The sequence below is a fragment of the Heteronotia binoei genome, chromosome 14, assembly GCF_032191835.1.
Source record: "Heteronotia binoei isolate CCM8104 ecotype False Entrance Well chromosome 14, APGP_CSIRO_Hbin_v1, whole genome shotgun sequence".
NCBI classification, from domain to species: Eukaryota; Metazoa; Chordata; class Lepidosauria; order Squamata; family Gekkonidae; genus Heteronotia; species Heteronotia binoei.
In genome coordinates, this window is record NC_083236.1 from 26,057,506 (window position 1) to 26,076,760 (window position 19,255).

General features: G+C 46.0%; 1 protein-coding gene across 2 annotated transcripts in view; it reads right to left on the minus strand.

Annotated features, from left to right (window-relative positions):
• Positions 1-1,671: 1,671 nt before the first annotated feature.
• Positions 1,672-19,255, minus strand: part of CNGB1 (cyclic nucleotide gated channel subunit beta 1) — a 42,532-nt gene continuing 24,948 nt past the window's right edge. For both annotated transcript variants that reach the window (XM_060254366.1, XM_060254365.1), the window contains 11 exons: positions 19,160-19,246; positions 18,586-18,650; positions 17,236-17,358; positions 16,986-17,127; positions 15,208-15,367; positions 12,847-12,944; positions 12,674-12,757; positions 9,570-9,688; positions 6,552-6,698; positions 5,066-5,252; positions 1,672-1,973 (listed from right to left, as the gene is read on the minus strand). In XM_060254366.1, the coding sequence (XP_060110349.1) occupies positions 1,770-1,973; positions 5,066-5,252; positions 6,552-6,698; positions 9,570-9,688; positions 12,674-12,757; positions 12,847-12,944; positions 15,208-15,367; positions 16,986-17,127; positions 17,236-17,358; positions 18,586-18,650; positions 19,160-19,246 (1,416 nt within the window). In that variant the 3' untranslated portion in view covers positions 1,672-1,769. The remainder of the gene's footprint in view (positions 1,974-5,065; positions 5,253-6,551; positions 6,699-9,569; positions 9,689-12,673; positions 12,758-12,846; positions 12,945-15,207; positions 15,368-16,985; positions 17,128-17,235; positions 17,359-18,585; positions 18,651-19,159; positions 19,247-19,255) is intronic.

A 19,255-nucleotide genomic window follows, 5' to 3' on the forward strand; every position in this document is an offset into this window, starting at 1 on the left:
CATGCGACCAGGGGGGCCAAATCAGGCCACCCAAGGGTTTCTATCAGGCCCCCAAGCAACTGGCTGTCATCTGCTTCCTTCTCCCTCTCTCTTGCTTCTTTCTGCATCACAGCTTGCTTTCCCAGGCTTGCTCAATCTCACAGGAGCTACAGAGCAAAACCTCTATTTTCTCCATTGGCTGAGGCTCTTCCCTTGCGGAGGAAGGGAGGAGGAATTTGCTTTGCCAGGCTCTCTTAATCACACAGCAGAGCTATTGAGCCAAGCCTCTCTTCCTTCTATTGGCTGAGGCTCCTCCCAAGGGAGGATATTCCATAGCCAAGATGTTACTATCAGGGTTGTCCTTAACTATTCTCCACGTTCTGGCCTGCCCAGAGAACAAAGAGCATACTCTATACTCCCCAGTTTGGTATTTTGGTCTTGTTTAATTTACAAATTAGTATTTTCTCTGCATACCTGGGAAGTATAGTTCCTCAAGAAAGCAAAGTTCTCTCTGCTTTCTCTATGGGGTGTTCCAATCCAAACCAGGACCCTGGGGCACTTTTACACAGAGTTGCCACCTGAGACTCACAGTTGTACTACAGCTGCAAGTCTCCATGGGGAGCTTCTGTATAATGTAATATGTCATTTGGCTCAGGGCTTTTTTTGTAGCAGGAACTCCTTTGCATATTAGGCCACATCCACCCTGATGTAGCCAATCGCCCTTGAGTTTACAGTGGGCCCTGTATTAAGAGCCCTGTAAGCTCTTGGAGGATTGGCTGCATTAGGGGTGTGTGGCCTAATGTGCAAAGGAGTTCCTGCTATTTAAAAAGCCCTGGTTTGGCCCCTAGTTTTTAAGGTGCCTCAAGACTCCAGCTTGCTTCTGCTCTCATGGGCGGCCTCCCAGCTGATCAACTCTGACTTGTAAAAGGTATCTGGTCGCTCTGCTACTACAGTGATGCCGGCATTAACTAAAAGGCAGGTATTTGTATCAGAGGGAATAAAACTTTCTTACAGTTCACAGAATGCCTCAAAACACTTAAGTCATCCTGCTCAATTTACATAAATCTATGACTGCGATACTAAGAACCCTTTCCTGGAAATAAGTCCAACTGAATAAAATGGGGCTTACATCTGAGTAGACCTGCTTCGGATTGCTGTCTAAGATTGTCCGGTTTCCTTGAATTAAACCAATGAATTTGTACCCAGCAAGCTTCCACTCATACTGCTCATGCAGGTGTGGCTAGGCCATTCACCACACTCAACCAACTGCCTGTAGGCATCTTTGGAGGGAGATGGAGGCACGTCACATCTCCACCAGTGGTTGTGTGCGGCTAGAACAAAAGGCCTGACCTGGATAGCCCAGGATAGCCTGATCGTGTCAGATCTCAGAAGCTAAGCAGGGCTGGCCTTGGTTAGCATTTGGATAAGAAACTGCCAAGGAATTCCAGGGTTGCTACGCAGAAGCAGCCAATGACTAAGCACCTCTGAGTGTCTCTTGCCTTGAAACCTCTAAAGGGTTGCCATAAGTCAGTTGCGACTTGGAAGCAGAGAGAGAGAGAACCGGGATGTTTTTTTTTTCCTATTACATAAATAACTGTGATTTGTGTTCTGAAGAGTTATAGATTTTCTGTACATCTACAATTATACAACTGGAATAATATTTCCAATTACAATCCAAACCTGTTGCAGTCCAGGAAAACCTCTACGTATTTCTGTTTGGTTTCTGGCTTGCAGTTCATGACAGCAGCATTCTACAAGACCTGGAGTTCTCAGCTATAGGATAGTTTATTCTAGGCATTTTCTTCTTTCTCTTCATTTTCTACAGAGAGAATCTGTTCATCATCCTTGGGTGCCGGAGTCACACGGATTACAACAGAGGGCACGGGGGACTTCACGGCAGTCTTCTCACTTCTGAGGTCATCTGATTTCCTTGAACCGGCTGGTGAAGCATGACTGGCTGGCGATTTTGGGACAATAGGAGAAGAACTGGCAGCCTAGAGGAGAAAGGCAGTGTGTTGGCACTGACAGGAGCCTGAAAACAGGTGCCAGGGTGGGGAAGGGAGGGGGCAGCTCAGTTGGCATAGCTCCAGAACAATACTTCCTCTAAACTGTGGAGTCTTGTGAGCAAAAATTCTACTTCATGAGCAACTGGCATTAAAGTTGTGAGCTACAACATAAATTAGTTTGCTCTAATGGGGCCATTTTCCCTGAGCTAAGACAAAAATGTGTGAGCTGGAAGCTGAAAAATTGTGAGCTAGCTCACACTAACTCAGTGGAAACACTGCTCCAGAAGCCTTTCCCCTGAAATCTCTGAGTTGTGGAACTCTCTCCAGAGCTCAGAGATGGCTTCCCACACTCTTACTTCTGGACTGCAACCCTAGCACTGAACAAGCTCAGCTTGAGGGAAAGAAAGAACTGATCATCATCATTTGAAAGGCTTCAAGCCATTTTGAGCATAAGCTGGTTTGTAAAATTGTTTTGAAGACTTCGTGTCCCTGATTATTGTATACAGTGAATTTGTTGTATTGTATACAGTGAATTTGTTTGAAAGCTTTTGGGCAGTTTTGGAACGCTGAAGAAACTTTAAAAGTTGGATTTTGGATTGTCTTGCTTGTATACCGTATTTTTCGCACCATAAGACACACTCCCCCCCCCAAAAAAAAGTGGGGGGGGGAGTGTGTGCATCTTATGGAGCGAAGGGGGGGGGCGATCCGCTGCCTCCACTTCTGATCCTGGCGCTTCCCCCGCGCCTGCCTGCCTGGCTCCAGCTCTGACGCTTACAGCAAGCGCCAGGATCGCTCCCTCCGCCCTCCAATCCCAGCGCTTGCTTTAAGCATCAGAGCTGAAGCCAGGCAGACAGGCACGGAGAAAGCACACCACCCCCTCCACAGCCGGCGCTCGCGAAGTGCTGGGTTTGCGGAGGGGGTGGGTGCTTTCTCCGTGCCTGTCTGCCTGGCTTAAGCTGATGCTTAAAGCAAGCACTGGGATCGGAGGGCGGAGGGAGCGATCCTGGCGCTTGCTGTAAGCATCAGCTGAAGCCAGGCAGACAGGCATGGAGGAAGCACCCGCCCCCTCCGCAAACCCAGCGCCTCGCAAGCACTGGCTGTGGAGGGGGCGGCGTGCTTCCCCCGCGCCTGCGTGCCTGGCTGGGAGACAAGCGGCGAGATCGCTCCCTGCAAAGTGCTGGGTTTGCGGTGGGAGCGGAGGGAGCGATCTCGCCGCTTGTCTCCCAGCCAGGCACCTGCATCTAATGGTCCAGAGCATCTAATGGACCGAAAAATATGGTAATTTCTTGAAGTATCCCATGCTGGAAGAGTAATCGAAGCAGAAGTGCCATCAGGACTCCTTCATGCGATTGTGAATTGATACTTTATTGTATTTATATTGGGATTCCTTGAGAACCCTCTCAAGTGGATACCTTACTGTACATTGCATACAAAAGTGTGAATTCTTTGTAATTATTGCATGTTTACCTTCAGGATATTTATTGCCAATATATATTTTAGTAATTTTGGTCACTCTAACTTTTGGTTGTTTTCTATATAACCGCCAGATAAGGCCTGGCGCTCTCTCAGAATTACAAGTGTTTTCCAGGTGATGGAGATCAGTTCCTCTGAAGAAAATGGTGGCTTTGAAGGGTGAACTCGGCTGCATTATTTCCCACTGAGCTCCCTCCCCTGCATTATTTCCCACCCCACCCTCCCCGGGCTTCACCCCAAAATCTCCAGGAATTTTGCAATCCAGAGTTGCAACTTGACAACTCTACTTTGGGGGAAGCTACAGAAGACACACAAGGGGTGTAAGGAAGTCCCCTTCATTGGTAATGTTGGGAGACTATTCCTTTTGAGCAGAGGGATAGTTCAAAACTACACATGTTCCCCAACTGCTCATTTAGAACATATTGTATTAGAGTTGCCAATCCCCAGTTGGAGGCAGGGGATCCCCGGATATGGAGGGTTAGCAGAAAGCAGGGGAAGGAAACGGAAATGTCTGCTGGGTACTCCATGAAACCCACAATGACTGATTCCCATAGGATATAATGGAGAATTGGTCTGTAGGTGTCTGGGGCTCAGGGGCCTGTTTTTTTAGGTAGTGGCACCAAATTTTCAGCATAGCATCCAATGCCTCTCCTCAACACCCTCCCCCCCCCCCAAGTTTCAAAAAGTTTAGACCAGGGGGTCCAATTCTATGAGCCCCAAAAGAAGGTGCCCCTATCCTTCATTATTTCCAAATGGAGGGAAGGCATTTAAAAGATGTGCAGTCCCTTTAAATGTGATTGCCAGAATTCCCATCGAATTCCCATCAACCATGCTTGTCACACCCTTGCTCCTGGCTCCGCCCCAAAAGTCACCAGATATTTCTTGAGTCGGACCTGGCAACCCCAATATTGTTAAACCCCTCCTGCAGGTCAATGATCCACAACGTGGTACCCACAAGCATTGTATTGCCTGCTAATAGGTTTTCTACCCCCCCATTTGTTTCTTCCCCAAAGCAATTAATTAAATTCTGGCTTTCTTCTGTATCAGGAGCTACTTCAGAAGAATCCAAGAGGCCTCACCTTTGCATCCACAGGGAGGGCACATTGGAAACAACGGTCTCCACTGTGAAAAGGTGCCTGGCTAGCAACCTCTCAACATTTTGGGATTGGCTCTGGCACCCTATGGCAGCCACTCTGTGATTGGCCTCTGTTGGGGCAGGAAGCCCAAAGCAGGCAATTGGTGGGAGGTTTAGGGAGGGCATGTAAATAGGCCTCACTCCAATGCTGCGATGTCATGCCCAGCGGGAACCCAGAAATGACATCATTGTATTGCGCTGAAGCAACGACAGCAGTCCTGGATTTATGCCAGAAGAGATGACACTGCACTGAAGCCACACCTGTGACCCCCTCCCCCTTCCCTGGTCTACTGTGGGGCAGCAAGCAACTGGGGCTGCTGGGAAGGAGTAGCAGGAGACTTGACAGCCCTAGCCATGTCCGGCTGGAAGCCATTTTGTAGTGGTGCCCACGCTCCATTCCCAAAAGCCCCAAAGTGACCATGGGCTCAGTGAAACTAGGCAGGGGGCAGCAGCAGCATCCTTTTGGGTGTACCTGCAGTGCCTTCAGTTCTCTAAGTTTCCATCGGATGTGAGCTAACCGTCCCTTGCCCCCCATCCTCCCTGCTGCTACAAGGGCTGCTTGAAAGAGCTTCGGTGTCCCGGCTCTTGGAGGAATGATCAACACATCTTTTGGCATCCCTTTTTCTTCTTTGGGTTTACTGTTGTTCTTCAGCATTCTCCTAGAACAGAAAGGAAAACCAATTGTGCCCACAAGCATTCAAGTGCCCTGAGGACTCTCATATCGCTGCGGTGGTTCTAGCTCTCAGTTTGCTTCCCAGACTGGATAATTGCAAAAGGCGAAAAGGGAAGTGGAAGCTTTGCCAGGGGAGGGGGCCCTTTACTCCTTCTAAAGATTTGGAAAGGCAGGAGATTGGAGCTAGAGGGGAAATGTAGACTCTGTGGGTGAGGGAGGAATTTTAAGAAATAAGGAAATGTTCTGGGGGGGAGTAAGTAGCCTTGCACCATTTTAGAATCAGTCTAACTCTGCTGCCAGCAGACTTATCAGGAGATCAAGCCTGGTTTAAGGATTAGAGTGCTGAAGTTGCACCTGGGGGGCCCAGGTTCAAACCCTGACATTGGCTTGGAAGCTTATTGGGTGACCTCGGGCCAGTCACACACTTTCAGCCTCACCTGCTCCACAGAGTTGTTGCGAGGATAAAATGGAGAAATTTTATGAGTTGCCTTGGGCCCCCAATGGAGAGGGAAACACCGTGATCTGGATAGCACAGGCAAGCCCAGACTAGTATTTGGATGGGAGATCTCCAAGGAATACAAGGGGTGTGACACAGAGGCAGGCGATGGCAAGCCGCCTCTGAACACCCCTTGCCTTCAAGCCCCACTAGGGGCTGCAATAAGCTTGACTTGAGGGCAAAATACCCCCAGCATATAAACGTCCAAATAAATAAAAAGCAATACAGGCACCAGGATCCATAGAGAGAACCACATTTACCAACAACTTGAACTTGTGGTCTGAACATTGGCAAAACAATATTTCCCAATATGGTAGGGTTGCCAAGTCCCCTCCGCTCTCAGTGGGGAACTTTTGTGTGCGCACAAAGCGTGCGCACAACACAATAACGTCACCCGCAAGTGATGTCATTGCACCAGCAACAGCACTCATGGCCATTCTAGGCATTTCTGAGAAAACTCTATGGTTTTCCTGGACACTCTAGCCATTTGGGAGGGGGCAACTCTATCATATCTATTGCACCATAGAGTTTCCCCTCCCTAATGGCTAGAGCATCTGGGAAAACCATAGAGTTTTCCTGGAAATGCCTAGAGAGGCCACCGTGTGCCAGCGTGATGACGTCACTTCCAGGCGATGTCATCATGCCGACAATGTTGGGTGATGTCGGGAACCTCCCAGGCGGGGGAACCTCCAACCAGACTGGAGGCTTGGGGGCCCTAACCCAGGGGCAATTGTCCTGTCATCTAGATCCACTACAACAAACAAACACACAGCTTCTTGGCATCCTCACCTGGCCTTTTTCCTCAGCAGCTTCTGAGACTCTGGGTAGTGCACCAAAATTTCGTTCAGATCTTTCTTATCCAAGATGAAAAGATTCGTAAATCCATGAGCAACAACGTTGGCTGTGCGGCGATTTCCGCCCCCTAAGGCCAATAAGCTAATAAAAAACAAAAAAAAACCTTTTTACTTGAGGATGCAAAATATATTTCACAGGCTCAAGGGTGTGAGAATGTTTCCAACATAGTCAGAAGCCACCAGTTGGCAACAAGCAAATCTCAGTGTCCAACAATATTCTTTAAGTCATTAGGAAGACAACATATTGGGACCACATCCAAGCATCACCGAATAGCGCACTACAGCAATTCTATGCAACTGGATTATCCTGTGGATAGAGGCCAATCTAGTTGCAAAGGATTGGTATGGCACAACAATAACATGGCATCCAATGATATGTGAATGCATCCATAGTTGGCTCTTTCATTCAATATGAACTACGGGTAGTTGATGTCAGGGCTTTTTTTGTAGAAAAAGCCCAGCAGGAGCTGATTGGTGTTCCTCCACTGGTGGAGCTGGTGTTAATCAGAAGCAGTTTCAACCCAGACAAGTCTTGAGATGTCATCTAAGGACTTCTTGGTTAGGAAAGAGACTGAGAAAGGGCTTCAGGTATAATCATCCTTCTCTTTTCCAGCCAACCCCTCTATCGCTGGGCTATTGCATCCTTCTCCGCACACTTCTGAGGGCAAGCTCTCTCCTTCTCTGAGGCTACTGAAGTAGATTTTGAACAACTGATGACTTACTCTAGAAGATTTTTGTTTTTTTGGTATCATCCAAACAACCGATCAACGGTCTTCAGCAAGAACTTAGCCTGGTTTGGAGTCCTCAAACCAGTGTTCGGGGAAGGCACTTTCCTGGAACATTTACTGGACTTTTGTCCAGTTTGGTTCAGCTGTTTGGGCCATTTAAACCTAACAGCCGAGCAGTGTGGGGCCATTTCACTCCCCCTCCCTGCCAAGTGAAGGGAAGCTAAATGGAGTAGTGAAATGGCTTGCAGTCATTTCAGCCTAACAGCTGACAGGCACACAGGCCCCGCTGTTAGGTTTAAATGGCTGCCAGCCATTTAATCCTTCCTGAGCTACTCCCCTGCCCTTTCTCCCAGCCATAGTCAGGAGAAAGGGGGATCTAAACTGGCTGGTTCAGTTTGGGGAATTTTTTGCTTGGTTTGGGGGCCACCCTGAACCCCGAACAGAGCCAGAATTTTTAGGTTCATGCCCACCCCTACTGTCAGGTAATCTTGGACCTTTTATAAAATCTCAGCCTAACCTACTTCACAGGGTTGTTGTTGTGAGGATTAAGTGGAGAAGGAGAGAATGATGTGAAAAGTTGCTTTGAGTCCCCAGTTGGGGAGAAAAGCAGGACATAAATTTTAAAAATAAGTATCAGTAAGTTCCTGGACACATATAAGTGCCTTATACTGAATTAGACCATTGGTCCCTTTTCTGGACTTTTTCCAATGCTATAAAAAGGATATTATAGCATTGGAAAAAGTCCAGAAAAGGGCAACTAGAATGATTAAAGGGTTGGAACACTTTCCCTATGAAGAAAGGATAAAGCGCTTTGGGCTCTTTAGCTTGGAGAAACATTGACTGCGGGGTGGCATGATAGAGGTTTACAAGATTATGCATGGGCTCTCAGATGTCTCAGACGGATAAAAGGAAGTACTTCTTCACCCAAAGGGTGATTAACATGTGGAATTCACTGCCACAGGAGATGGCGGCGGCTACAAGCATAGCCAGCTTCAAGAGGGGGTTAGATAAAAATATGGAGCAGAGGTCCATCAGTGGCTATTAGCCACAGTATGTAGATAGATAGATAGATAGATAGATAGATAGATAGATAGATAGATAGATAGATAGATAGATAGATAGATAGATAGATAGATAGATAGATAGATAGATAGATAGATAGTTTGCTTTTGCATGATGTTTGGTCGTATGTGAGGGGCATAGTAGATCACTCTTGGTATCCTTGAAAATGACCAAACTAGATGATGTGTGATGTGACTCCAGTCAGAATGCTCCAACACAACTTACAGACCCACATGGTGTTAGTGAGGGGCTGTGGCTCAGTGACAGAGCTTCTGCTTTGCATGCAGAAAGTTCCATGTTTGATCCCCAGCTTTTCCAGTGGAAAGGCTCAGACAGTAGGTGATATGAAAGACCTTGTCTTGTCTCTGAAGAGCCACTTGCTGAGTAGCCAGTTTTGACCTTGATGGGCCAATAAGAACATAAGAGAAGCCATGTTGGATCAGGCCAATAGATAGATAGATAGATAGATAGATAGATAGATAGATAGATAGATAGATAGATAGATAGATAGATAGATAGATAGATAGCGCGTTTTTTGGCCACTGTGTGACAGTGTTGGACTGGATGGGCCATTGGCCTGATCCAACATGGCTTCTCTTATGTTCTTATTGGTCCATCAAGGTCAAAACTGGCTACTCAGACTGCAAGCGGCTCTTCAGAGACAAGACAAGGTCTTTCATATCACCTACTGTCTGGGTCCTGAATTTCTACCTCTGCTAGTGCTCTAAACCAGGGGTAGCCAAACTGCAGTTTGGGAGCCACATGTGGCTCTTTTACATATACTGTGTGGCTCTCGAAGTCCCCACCACCCCATTGGCCAGCTTGGAGAAGGCATTTCTCTCTTTAAATCACTTCTCCAAGCCAAGCCAGCCGACAGCTTGGAGAATGCATTTGAAGTTAAAGTTGCTTTCTTTCCACCTCTCCTTCCCTCCCCCATCTATTTTCCTTCCTTCCTTCCTTCTTTTAAACATCTGACATTCATGTCTTGAGGCTCTCAGACATCTGGCATTTATTCTATGTGGCTCTTTGGCCTAAACTATCCCCACAGAGTTGTTGCGAAGGTCCTATGGAGGAGGGGACCACGATGGATCTCAGCATTAGCAGTAAAGCCTTCTTCAGTCTGAAGACGGCCAGGACAGACAGTTTGTCTCTGTGTATCTGACCTTATCTCTCCAAATACCGATCCAGCTTTCAAGGTCACAAGGATTGTCTTCCCATCAGGTCCTCCCAGTACCTGGACTTGCCCGGCTTGAATGATGTACATCTCTCGGCCAATTTCTCCCTGAAACCAAAACGCAGTGCTGTAAGAAGGTAAAGCAAGTGAGGTAACTTTGCCTTGGGGGCACAAAGCTGAGGGCCACAGCAAAAGTATATCATGACTAAAATAAATATTGTGTTATTATTACGCTTGCTATTTATATATTTACCAAAACAACTACTATAGTTTTATATTCTGCCCAAACACGTTGCGACTAGCGCAGCCTGGTGGGTCATTCTGCCCTGCAAGCTGATTTTCAATGTGATGTTATTTACCTTCCTCAGATCAGAGGGAGACAAAAAACTTTTCCAGCTAGGAGGCTGATTTGGTTTACTTTTTCTTTTTAACAATTATAACTTGCATGTGTGCAGCAGACATGCATATATGGAGTAGAGGTCCATCAGTGGCTATTAGCTACAAGATATAGATGGAATGCTAAGTCTGGGGCAATGATACTCTGTATTCTTGGTGCTTGGGGGGCAACAGTGGGAGAGCTTCTGGAGTTCTGGCCCAGCTGGTGGACCTCCTGATGGTATTGGACTGGATGAGCCCCTGGCTTCAAACAGCATGGCTTCTCTTATGTTCTTATATAAATTCCAAACAGCGTCCTCAGGTTGCACTGATATTTATTCCCAGTACCTAGCAGTGTAAGGTTCTCAGGATACTCTGAGCAAGGACTAGATGACCTACCCTAAGCACACTGATATCCTTTGTAGTTCTTCCTGGACTTTAATTCTGTCCTTTGCCATTCCTGCAGCTAGTGACATGAAGGTATTCTTGGTTTTACCCTTTCAACCATGTGTACCAAGTGCCCACTATCTACAATGCTCCTGATATACCACAATATGTGCAGCTAACATTCCATGTCAAGAGGGCAACAGCTGGATTCTCTATGATCATAGACACTACAGGAAAATGATTCAAAATGTTTACAGTAAGTAACCTCAGTCTGGATGTGAATTGGCAGTGGGAGAAAGAAGTCCAGCCATAGTATCTCTGCCCTGATCCAGGTAGGCCAGGCTAGCCTGATCTCATCAGATCTCAAAACTTATGCCGAGTCAGTTCTGGCTAGTATTTGGACGGAAGACCATCAAGGAATACCAGGGGCATGACGCAGAGGTAGGCAATGGCCAACCGCCTCTGAATGTCTCTTGCCTTGAAAACCCTATGGGGTCATCAGAAGTCAGCTGTGACATGACAGCACTTTCCACCACTGTATCCTTGGAAGTTGATGAAGTTTTTTCACGGATAAATTTTTTTAACATCAAACAAGTACAAAAATCATATTAATAAATCTGCCCCAGTGAATTTAATCATATCAACATATTTAATAGATCCAAGTGGGCAGCCGTGTTGGTCTGAAGGAGTAGAACAAAGTAGGAATCAAGTCTCACTTTTAAGACCAAGAAAGTTTTATTCAGAATGTAAGCTTTCATGTGCTCTAAGCAACGCTTCATCAGACGAGGAATCCCTGTACGTGATTCCTCATCTGATGAAGCGTGCTTAGAGCATATGAAAGATTACATTCTGAAAAAAAACTTTGTTGGTCTTAAAGGTGCAACTTGACTCCTAATATATTTAATAGTCAATGTGGCCCCATCTGCAGATACTTAAATCCATGGATTGGGACTAAGTAGGGAGAAGAGATTTTTTTTTCTCAGTAAACTTGGGGGAATCCCCCAGGCTTGCAGAAAAATCACCAAAAAGAGGGTGGGTTACCAACCTCCCAAACAGAGGAACACACCTGTGCAAGTGCACACTATGTCAGCTTACCAGCTGTAGGAAGGGGGGAGGAGCCAGGTGATACCCGTGTGCCCTGAGGCAGCCCTCCCCTGCCTGTCCTCTGGAGATTGGCTGGCAGATGGGTAGCTGCCACCTGCCACTGACCAGGTGGTGGTGCTGTGCGTGGCTGCAGAAAAGCAGGAGCTACTGCTCCTCCCACACCAACAGCAAGAAGAAGAGGAGGAGGAGAGTGGATTTATACTCCGCTCTTGGAGCCTCAGAGTGGCTTACAATCTCCTTCCCTTCCCCACAACAGATACCCTGTGAGGTAGGTGGGGCTGAGACAGGTCTTTCAAGAACAGCTCTTTCGAGAACAGCTCTGAGAAAGTTATGACTGACCCAAGGTCACTCCAGCAGTTGCATGTGGAGGAGTGGGGAATCAAGCCCAGTTCTCCCAGATTAGAGTCCATGCACTTAACCACTACACTGAACTGGCTGGTGGGCAGACGGATTGACACCTGGACAGCCTCACTGGAGGTGTGCAGGCAGCTGAGAAAGGAGGAAGAGGAGCCTCCGCCTTCCCTTCAACTCCTGCTGAGGTAGCAGTACTGGAGATGGGTGGGTGGGCAAGTAGGAGGTGGAGCCTCCACCACACCCTTTTGCCAGGCACACAGGCAGGGCAGCAAAATCCTCCCAGAAGTCCCTCTATGCATGAGGGAAAGGGGGAGCAGTGAGCTGCCTGCCTGGCAAGTGGTTGGTCCAGCAGGGGAGGGATGGGATTCTCCACCTTCAATAATCTCAAGGGTTCCCTACTTGTTATCGTTAAAAAGTAATTTAGTAGACACAAAGTGAGATGTGACTCTTATCAAATAAGTCACTTTTCCTACTTTGCCACCAATTTTTGTAACTGAAAGGGCTTTTTTGTAACTGAAAGGGCTTTTTTGTAACTGAAAGGGCTCCAACCATTAGAGATCAAATGCAGTATGTGATGATGTCATGAATTGACACAGCCAATCATATTAGCCCAATGGGATTATGTCAGTGAAGGCAAAGGAAATGACATCCATGTTTTCTTTTTTTTTTTACTCCCTGTTGCTGAGTTTGATGAGCATAAACATCTGGATTGTAAAAAAAACCCCAAACCTTGCCAATCTGCCACAGACCTTTTTGCACCTTTTCAAGTCCCATAAGAAAATTTAAAATGGGGGTGGGGGTCCTGTCTCAACATTTGTGTGAAATATGAATCCACATCACATTTCATTCCTTGAACATTATGGAGTTTATTACCTTCTTGCATACATAGTCATTTGGCAAGTAAACAACAGATCTGAGCCTCTTTAGCATGTCAAAAATCATTTGCCGGTCACAACCCTAAAACAAAATAAAGGAGGAATTATTTGGCTTATGCAACTGTTGCAAGGATTTATGTAATTTAAGGTCTGAAGGAACAGGCAGGGTACCTGAAAGAGTGGCACTTTGCTCACTATGTCATAGTTCACATCGACAGCGATATCCAGCCGCATCATTTCCGGTAATTGCCTTAGCAGCTCTGCTTCATCTGTAGAATGAAACATTGAACAAAAGATTCATCTGCCATGAAAAAAAACGGGTGCAGACTGAGGTGACAAATTCCGCACTTGTAACAGACACATTTTATCATCATCAGATGTTGAGGAGGAACTTAAGTCACATCCTTGCAAACTGCAGAAAAACAGGTTGCTTACCTGTAACTGATGATCTTCGAGTGGTTATCTGTGCAGTCACACACATGGGTTTTCCAGCTGGAATGAGCCCGACCTTGGAGAATTTAAAGCTAGCCTAGGCATTTATTTTGGCGCGCATTCCCTCTCGCTCTGGGGAGCAGGCATCCACTGCGCATGCCTGGAGTGAGGGGGAGGCGCTCCACCCACCCAGTTTCTTCTAGCCGTTGTATAGAGGAATCTTAAAAGGTAAGCATAGCATAAACCAGCAGCGGGGAAGGCTGGGCGGGCGTGTGTGACTGCACAGATGACAACTCAAGGATCATCAGTTACAGGTAAGCAACCTGTTCATCTTCATCATGGTCTCTGTGCAGTCCCATACATGGGTGACTGGTAAGCTGAAGTGCACGGAGGCAGGTGCTGGTTCTGAAAAGGAACATGGATTAAGTATGTATATAGACACCAAAATAGGCTTCAATCAAAGATAGGCTTCAATCAAAGATAGAGCGAAGTACAGCTTGTCCGAAGAACACATCTCGCCGAGCACGGACGTCTAAGGCGTAGTGCATGGCGAATGGTTTTCCCAGATGGTAAGGTGAAACGACCTTTGAGAGGAAGTTTGGATCAGGACGTAGAACTACTCTGTCATGGTGGAATACAGTGTAAGGTGGGTCTGTCCGGAAAGCACAAACATCGCTAGCTCTTTTGCCAGATGTAAGTGCCACCAACAGCGCTGTCTTCCATGATAAAAGATGCAGTGGGGTAGATGTCATTGGTTCAAAGGGAGGTTTCATTAGTTGACTCAGAACCAGGGATAAACTCCACGTAGGTTGCAATTGACGAACTGGGGGTCGTAGGTGTAGAATGCCCTTGAGGAATAATTTTGCAGCAGAGAGGAATCCATGGTGAAAATATGTGTATGAAAATGTACCTATCCAGAGTCTGCCTTGGCAGCAAAGGATATTTTATTCCATTAATATATTTGCATCCCACTTATCTCCTTAGAGTCAAGGAGTCTAACAACAAGCAAGCTGCAAGGACCTAAAACAACATAATAGTCCATTAACAAGTTAGAAACAATGCGCAGATTAAAAAGGTAGCCAAATCTGCAGGGACAGTTTCTCCTGTGAAATAAAATCATCTTTCATGTCTTCTCAGTGCAGCAAGGCACCCTCTATGGTTGCCAGTTCTGGAAATACCTGGAGATTTGGGGGGTGGAGCCTGTGGAGGACAGGGTTTGGGGAGGGGAGAGACGTCATCCGGATACAATGCCATAGAGTCCACCCTCCAGACCAGCTGTTGGGAGTCAAGAGATCAATTTTAATACTGGGAGATCTCTAGGTCCCACCTGGAGGCTGAGGACCCTCCCCATCTGTTCTAGCCATTCATAAGGCTGGAAGTATCCCAGAGGCGGTCTGGGACTCCCCACTGCAGTGCACTCGATGCTCTCCCAGGAATTCCAAATGCCCCCTCAATTCTTGTTTTAAGACATATTTATTTTTAAAAAACATATGGTTAGGATATTTAATGATTTTGTTAATTTTAATGCTTTTTATGCTGTTCTGGTTATTTGTTGTTGTGTTTTCTTTTGTGAGCTGCCTATAGCAGATTCTCTGGATAGACTTTGGTAAGGTCTCTCTGGATAGGTGGCATATAAATTTTCTAAATGAACATATCACCGTTCCTAAGATTTCAAAGCTACTGATGCAGATAAAAACATACACCATGTAAAACCCATTAGTTCAAAAACAGAACTGCCAGCCCAAAATTCAAATACAAAATTCAAATACAAATAAACCATCACAAAAATGCCCTCTGAAGGAGAAACATTTTAAGCGCCTGCCCAAAGGACAACAGCCGTAGGTCATGATGGTCCTCCACCAGAAGTTCATTCCACAGTACATGATCTGCAACAGAAGGTCCCTAAAGGAGGCTACAGCAAAATGGGACACACTCAGAGATGGAACAGCCAACAGGTTTTCATCTGAAGAACACAGCTGATGCATAAACATATTTAGACAATAGGGCAAGGCTGCAATTGTGCAACGCACACAGCCAAAAACTATCCAAAAGTCCAAAGTGCACCAGTGGAAGATAATCAAAACATCAGGTCTGTCTTACCCAGCATGCCTTGAGAGTGCCAAGTGTACTCATACCACGTTTTGACCCTGTTCTGCACAGAGCGGGGGATTTTGTAGAGAGTCATGTACTTCACTGTGTTATCCATACAGTTCCGATAGTACGTTTGTCCAGCAGTGGCAGCACCCACGACATCTCGCATCTGTGATCAAGACGAAAGAGAACAAACTCAGGGGATCCTTTTGTTTAGCATAACCTACTCTTGTGAGCTAGTTAACAGGGATTAAACCAGCTGGACCATTGCTCATCAGTAGAGCATTTGCTTGGCATGGTGAAAGTTCCAGCTTCAATCCCTGGCATGCCCTGTAAACAGAACAGGTACCAGGTGGTGTGGAACACCTCTAGCAGAGACCCCAAGAAGCTGCTGCTGCTGCTGCTGCTCAGAGCAGATCTTGACACCAACTGCCCAATGCTCTGACTCACTATAACACACCTTCTTGTGTTCAAATAGATAAACATGCCATGACACACCACATACAGCATGCACTGCAGCAAAAGATCAAAGTAGGAGTCCAGTAGCACCTTTAAGACTTACATTCTGAATAAAACTTCATTGGTCCTCAAGGTACTACTGGAATCCTACTTTGTTCGACTGCTTCAGACCAACGCAGCTGCCCACCTGAATCTGCAGCAAAATATATTATCATCTCCTTTCGCTCACTTGGTCAATGAATGTTTTGGCATCAGCAATTTCTCTCCTGACTGACAGCCTTTAAGTTCAGTCCACTCTCAGCCACCCACAGCCAGGGTCAATCCTTCGGTACTGAAGAAAACTAATCTGAATGTAAAAACACCCGAAGTATGCACCTGATACAGAGAGTTTTTAACTGGAGGAGATGGGGAGATATTGTACATGCTGTTGGAGAGAAGAGAAGTTGAGAAGTTGAAGCACATCTGAAAGATGGCCATTCCTGTGGTCAGAATGAGAGCATGGCACCACGTTTCCCTCCCCAACTGACAGTTTACAATAAAAAAGAATGTGCACAAACAGACAGACAAAATCTATTTACTTAAAAACGATCTTGACTTTTCCTAGAAGCTCACAGCAGTTTATATCCAATTCAGCAACAACTGAAACTACATTCAGACAGCTGGCTTGCCCAATTAACATAAAATATCCCTCCCCACCCCCCAAATAAACCTGCCCTTACTGGCTTTTCCAAAAACTTGACAGTGAAGATGACAACCTCAGAGATACTGGCAATCAATCCATCATTCTACTCAGAGCTTTCTTTGTAGTAAGATCTCCCTTTGAATATTAGGCTACAAACCCCTGATGTAGCCAATCCTCCGAGAGCTTACAGGGCTCTTAATACAGGGCTTTCTGTAAGCTCTTGGAGGACTGGCTGCATCAGGGGTATGTGGCCTAATATGCAGAGGAGTTCCTGCTACAACCCCCCCCCCCCCCGGTTCTATTGAAATGGAGCTGTGATGGAGAGGACCTTTGAGCAGGGAGCTGAGGGATATCCCAGTTGCTAAGAAAGAAGAACTTGTGACAACGGCTGTTCAGAGCACAGCTGACATGTTAATGCTGTTACAAGCACAGCAGTCATTCCCATGGTTTGGCCAGAGAATGTTCTTTACAGCTTCAGTTAGGGAAATTTTCCATCATATAGATGTCTTCAAATGTGGAAACTTGTTCAAATGGTTTTACTTTTATATAAAATAAGTCTGACCTGAGAAAATACAGTTTAACACAGGAAGAAAAAACAACAGCAGCACGGTGGGGAGAAGAGGGAAGGCGTAGCTTGTCTTCTTACCTGACCAATCATGACCGAGAAAACAAAGACCCCTGTGAAATAATTGAGGAGCTGAAAGATGATCTCAAAGAGGGTGTAGGGGTCCGGCAGTCCTCCAATTGTTATTAAGGTCTTGACAGCCCAGTAGTAACAGCGGAGGTAACTTTAAGAACACAAACAGGCCTAGGTATGAATGGTGCAACCAAGGATTTATCTGTCCCAACTCTGACCCCCAACACCAGACATAGAAAGCAGAAGTTGTGCAGAGTACCTGTTTCCTTTCCCATCATAGGCCCATATGGTAGATCCCAGTCCGTTGACGGATGATGCCCAATAGTACAGGCAAGAGTTTACATGCAAGCTGAAGAGCAAGTAGGCCGTGATTCGGATGACTCTGCAAAGAAGGTGAAGAAAGACTATTATGCAAAGCACACCAATTATTCTAAAATGACGCTGTTAATATGAATGTTCCTACTTGTGACCAGTAGAAACAGAGGCCAGAAATTTCTGATGGATGTGGATGCGCAAACACTGTTGCTTGGTAGGATAGGTATTTAAAAAGATGCCCATGAACATCTGAGAGAGGCACGCACTCCACTTTCGCTCCCTCTCACAATTCCCCTTTGTTATTTAGAAATCGTGTGTGCCACCTCTCCAGAACATGCTCAAAGCAGTTTGCAGTTAAAACAATACCCAAAAGGAAATAAAAGGTAGTCCAGTCAATAAAATCCCCATTGACAAGTGAACTCAGGAAACTCATCCATGTTGAGCCCCCCCACCCCCACCTAAGGAATAAATTCAGGTGGGTAGACATGTTGGACTGAAGCAACAGAATAAAGTTGGAATCCAGGGGCACTTTGAAGACTAACAAAGTTTAATTCTGGGTATAAACAGATGTGAGTACTCAGTGTTTTAGCATGTGAGATAAAAACCCAATATCTCTGTTAAGCCCTAGGTGCTGCATTGTCTTGAGTGTTGTAATAACTTGTAATTCAGCAGTCTCCCATTCTTCTCTTTTCCTAACATTTCTTTGCAATAAAACAACTACTTTGAGGTCCCCCATTGAGTGTCCTGGGAGGCTGAAATGTTCTCCTACAGATTTCCCAGTTTTGTGATTTTTGAAGTCAGATGTTTGTCCATTTATCCTTTGGTGTAGGGGTTGACCTGTTTGTCCTGTGTAGAGAACTGACGTTGGCATTTAATGGCATATACAATGTTAGAAGATGAGCAAATGAATGGAATGAGCCTAAGATTGTGCAGTTGATGTTTTTAGACCAGTGAGCCTGCAGCAGACGTGGACTACTGCACCCTTCTTAAATCTTCGTTCGCGAAGTCAAGCCGAGAGAGAGAGAGAGAGAGATTGTGTTGTCTGGGTATATGGGGCAGAGAAGCTGAATTTATTGCAAGCTCTGGTTCCAGTGTCCATGTTCAAATTAAATGATGTATTATTGTGGTTGAGGAGTTAAGATTGGAGGGCTGTCTTTGGGCATTAAAAAGGTATACCACTGCTGAAGGGACTAGAGTCCCTAGCTCACAAGGGACAAATATGGCTTGCTGCCCCATCCCATAAATACTGTGACCAAGAACCAGGGTTAGCAACAGCCAAAGCAGCAGGGCTCACCTGTAAACATAGGCCTTGCTCAGAATAGCTTCAAGCCGGTTGTTGAACTCAAAAAAAGCCATATACTGCAAGAGAGAACAGACGAGAGGATCAGACTAGAAGAGAAGCCTTCAGAAGTCATCAGCACAGGAAACTCTTCATCACCAGCACACTTTCTTGATCACTTATGTCAAGATGGCTTCCTCTAGTAGCATCACAGTTCTACCAGAGGAGTGCCAATAAGGTCTACCTTCTCCTGGTTTGATGGGATTGCCAACCTCCAGGTGGGCTTGGTGTTCTCCTGGAATTACAACTGGTCTCCAGGCTATAGATATCAGTTCCCCCTGGAGGAAATGGCTGCTTTGGAGGATGGACTCTATGGTATGCTATAGATCTAGAAGAAATGGAAGTCACAGAATGACCTCACATCCCTGCTGAGATCTCACCCTCCACCGATCTCTTCCCTCCTCAGGTATCACCCCCAGATCTCCATGAATTTCCCAAGTCAGAGTTGGTAACACTATTTGATAGCCAATTTCAAAGTGCTATGGAAATGCTTCTGGGACTTGATTCCATGCAGATCATCATGACTCACCTTTAAGCAGCGAGGTAGACGCAAGAGAGAGTTTACACCGACTTTGAAGTAAAGGAAATCCAGTGGCAGAAGGCAGATGAGATCCATCTGCAAAGA